This window comes from Microtus ochrogaster, chromosome 6, assembly GCF_000317375.1.
Source record: "Microtus ochrogaster isolate Prairie Vole_2 chromosome 6, MicOch1.0, whole genome shotgun sequence".
NCBI classification, from domain to species: domain Eukaryota; kingdom Metazoa; phylum Chordata; class Mammalia; order Rodentia; family Cricetidae; genus Microtus; species Microtus ochrogaster.
In genome coordinates this window covers 24,291,658-24,296,005 of record NC_022013.1, presented here as the reverse complement: position 1 = coordinate 24,296,005, position 4,348 = coordinate 24,291,658, and the positions used below count along the sequence as shown (strand labels likewise).

General features: G+C 51.7%; 1 protein-coding gene across 4 annotated transcripts in view; it reads left to right on the top strand.

The window, feature by feature from the left end:
• Atp2b4 (ATPase plasma membrane Ca2+ transporting 4) overlaps positions 1-4,348 on the top strand; it is a 105,985-nt gene that overhangs the window by 75,488 nt on the left and 26,149 nt on the right. For all 4 annotated transcript variants that reach the window (XM_026779808.1, XM_026779809.1, XM_013346741.2 and 1 more), the window contains 3 exons: positions 201-432; positions 2,560-2,739; positions 3,427-3,514. In XM_026779808.1, coding sequence (XP_026635609.1) covers positions 201-432; positions 2,560-2,739; positions 3,427-3,514 — 500 coding nt within the window. The remainder of the gene's footprint in view (positions 1-200; positions 433-2,559; positions 2,740-3,426; positions 3,515-4,348) is intronic.

Genomic DNA, 4,348 nt, shown 5'->3' with positions numbered 1-4,348 from the left:
GAGAGAGAGAGAGAGAGAGAGAGAGAGAGAGAGAGAGAGAGAGAGAGAGAGAGAGAGAGAGAGACTGACTCAACTGGGTGACAGATGAAAGATGTATTAAATCGTGTCTCTAGGAATAGTCCAGAATCACCATAGTGCCTGTGGTTGTTGGAGCACGTCAAGTGGGCTGGCAGACACTGATTGACTGTGCATCTCCCCAGGTGTAATCGAATCCTGGACAAGAACAGCGAAACCACTCCATTTAGAAGTAAGGACAGAGATGATATGGTACACAACGTCATCGAGCCCATGGCCAGTGAAGGACTCCGGACTATCTGCATAGCTTACCGGGATTTCGATGACGCGGAGCCCTCATGGGACAATGAGAATGAAATCCTCACTGAGCTGACTTGCATTGCCGTGGTGGGCATTGAGGACCCTGTGCGCCCAGAGGTAAGAGAAAGGGCAAGAACACAGAGATCACCAGTCAGGGTACAGATGCAGCGTAAGCTAAGGAGCTCCCTTGGAGTCACAGAAGGCAGGTGCAGATTTGCCTAACCACTTGTCACTTCCAAAGACAGACAACTCTCGGATACCTGCTTCCTGCATCCACTGTGGAATGCCAAGGCAGTAGAAGGCAGCATCCCTAGGGTCCGTGCTATCTGAGGGGCAAGCAGTGGCGATTTCATTGGATTTCTTACTTGGTACTTGGGAATAGTCAGGGGCATAATTAAATAGAAGGCATCTTACTCTTTAGCCACTTTCTTTCAGTGACATAGTCTTTTTGGGCAATCTCTGTGTGCAGAACACTGTTCTAGGCATGAGGGATTCAAAAAGGCCAAAAAAAACCTCAGATGGACTAGTTCTTGTCAAGGCCAAGATGGTGAGGGTATTCTGCTGCTACAATGAGCTCGTGTGTAGTGGCATTTTTTTCGAATTCCTTTCTTTATTAAGGGTCATCAAGCTGTATAGGGTTTGCCCACCCTGTTCTGCTGTTGACTGGGACAGCAGAGTCCACCACTTCTGCTTGGTTTACCTTCCACAGTCAAGCAGAGCTGGGGAAGGGAGTGTGGGGGAAGGGTAGGAGCTGAATCCCAGCATGCAATGTCAAAGCCCTAGGCTGGGGTGAGTCCTTGGCCTTCACCCTCCTTTAGGGAAGTGAGGGTTGCAGGGCAGAGCTCTCCTGCTGGGATAGAGATGACTGAGGTCACAGCCCTGCCCTGCCAGGCCCTCGTGCAGGTGGTAGGAGTACAATAGCAGCCGAAGGGCCCAGGAAAGCTTCAAACTCCCAAGTGCCCATCCTAAAAGTTGAAGAGGGTAGTACAGAATTTTCATCCTGTTCCTGCAATTTAGAGACCTCCCGTCTTAGTGACAGAAGATAGTGTGAGGGGAGCCAGGCAACACTCAGAGAAGCCCTCCTATGGCAGACAGATGGTTGGCAGGGCAGTGTTGCCTCCATCTTGGAGCATGAGGACCCTCTTCTGCCTTGTCTATATCTTGTGCACTTAAGGGGGGCAGCTCGTCCTCTGAGCCCTCCTCTGCATGGGCTCCGGATGTCTTGATGCTAGCTGCCCATCTTCTGCCCATCTTCCCAGGGGCAGCCTGGCGAAGTGAAAGGGAGCCTAGGGCTCTGCGCCAGGATCTGTGATGCCCCCATAGCACCTCTGGAATCCCCCATGCAGGGCAGTGGTCTCGGGTGCTCCAGGCTGGGGCGTAGCACAGGGATAGCTGGCAGACCGGGGGATAGGTTGGGGGCCCTGAGTCCTCTCCCCCCTCTTCAGGGACACTCTCTCCACTCTCATTACTTTCCTGGAGGTGCCACACATGTCTCTCGGGCTCAGCCTGGGTCTGCCCTTGTGGAGCTGGTGCACATGGAGGGCATGAAGGCTCATCTCGGTGGACGCGTACTCTGACAGCACCGGGCTCTGCAGCTGACCTTCCCACACATTGCTCCTGGGGCTGCCTGTCCTGGCATCCACTTCAGAGCCTGTCGTGGTGCTGGGAACCCGGCCTTGGGGGGCCTGTCCAGGTTGCAGCGGGAGCCCTATGCCTGGAGCCCTGCAGGTCTCTAGACAGTGGGGGTCCCCAGCAGGAGTGTAGTGGTGTTGTTTCTATGCAAGTAGTGTGGCTACTGGGATTAAAGGTGTGTGTTACCACTGCCTGGTCTGTAAGGCTGACCAGTAGAGCTCTTTTGTTCTCTGATCTTCAGGCAAGCTTTATTTATTAAAATACAAATGAAGCGCCACTACACTAGTGAGTTGGAGCCTGGAGCAGGTGGGCAGAGAGTAGTTCAAACTGTTTCAGGGAAGAACAGTGACCACATCACCAGGGAGCCTGGAGGATAGGGAGGCACAAGTGTTCACATCTGGCTCCCAAAGCAAATTCCCCTTCAACCTGAGATCATGAGTGAATTTTAAATGTCCACTGTAGGATGGACAGAAGCAAGGGGGTACTGAGCCCTGTAACAGTGACTGGCCATTGCCTCTGTCCTATCTTCAGGGAAGTGAGAGCTGGGCCAGGGTAGTGGGCCATTCATCTTCAATCTCATGACCACTTTTCTTTTTTCTTCACTCTGCTCAGGTACCAGATGCAATTAGCAAATGCAAACGGGCTGGCATTACTGTCAGAATGGTGACAGGTGATAACGTCAACACGGCACGGGCCATTGCCACCAAATGTGGCATTCTGACCCCCGGAGATGACTTCTTGTGCTTAGAAGGCAAAGAATTCAACAGGCTTATCCGCAATGAGAAGGGCGAGGTAGGCCCCAGAGGGAGCAGCCAGGCCGCCATTTACAAGGGAATGCTGGTTCTAGTGTGCAGTGTCTGGGGCTTGTGGGAGCAAGTGGGTGGCTTCTAAACTGGAGTCTATTCATAGTGAAACAGCCCTTCCCACCACAACTGCGTGGATGGTGAGTGGTGAGTTCTCTCATCTCCATTCAAGTACCTGTGGGTGCAGAGTCACTAACCTCATTATCTTTCTGCTTTTAAACTCTCAGAATGATCTTTGTGCTGCTTTTCCCCCACCCTACCCCTCCAGTGTCAGTGCCCTGTGGCTGTGGGTGGCACAGGCTTGTGCTTGGATTCAGTATGGGAATGGAATAGATTCAAACTTCCAGGTCTACAAGGACTCAGACCTAAGACCCGAGCAGCTCCTTGGAAGCCCCTGAGCAAGCTGTTAACCCTGACCTCCTCCTCTAATGGACTAAGAAATAAGGATTGGGATCCCAGAAAGAAAGTTGGAAGGGAAAAGGAAAAAAGGGCCTGCATGGTCAGCCATCAGTGAAGCCATATTGGTTGTTCCAGCTCCCCAGAGGCCAGGGACTAAGGGTTCCTCCAGGGCTATGAAGTTCGGGCACTCTTGGAAGCTAGGAGGATGTGGAGGGGTAAGACTTCACTGAGCAGCGGCTCTGAGTGTGACTGATCCAGGTGCCTCTGGTATTGGCAGGTGGAACAAGAGAAGCTGGATAAGATCTGGCCCAAGCTTAGGGTGCTGGCACGATCATCCCCCACGGACAAGCACACCCTGGTGAAAGGTGAGGTCAGCCTGTGCATGTGCCTGCCATAGATGCTGGCAGTCCAAGGGAAAGATGGATAAAGAGCCATCCTTGGCTGTTGAAATAAGAGCGGCGGAGCTGCGTCCCCAGCACCCGGCCGCCTGCACAGCTAGCTTTATACCCGAAATAATTACACGGAAACTGTATTCTTTTAATCACTGCCTGACCCATTAGTTCCAGCCTCTTATTGGCTAGCTCTTACATATTGATCTAACCCATTTCTATTATTCTATGTAGCCCACGAGCCGGCTTACCAGGAATGATCTTAAACCTGCATCTGCCTGGAGTGGGGGAACCATGGCGACTCCCTGACTCAACTTCTTTCTCCCAGCATCCTGTTCTGTGGAAGCCACGCTTTAAAATGAAGCAGAGTTTTTTCTGTTGCTGATGCTGAATCAGAAAATCTCTTTATGGCACACCACTAACAAACAGCAAAAATCTGTGTTAAATTCTCTCTCCCTTATTTTTAAGTCTTCTCAGGTTTTTAAGTGGATTTAGTCCATCACATCTGGGCGCCACTCTGTTGAATTAGGAGCGGCGGAGCTGCGTCCCCAGCACCCAGCTGCCTGCACAGCTAGCTTTATACCCGAAATAATTACACGGAAACTGTATTCTTTTAAACGCCGCTTGGCCCATTACATCTAGCCTTTTCTCGGCTAACTCTCACACCTGGCCTAGCCCATCTCTAATATCCATGTAGCTCACGAGCCGGCTTACCAGGAATGTTCTTAACCTGCGTCTGTCTGGAGTGGGACAATCATGGAGACTCCCTGACTCAACTTCTTTCTCCCAGCATCCTGTTCTGTTTACTCC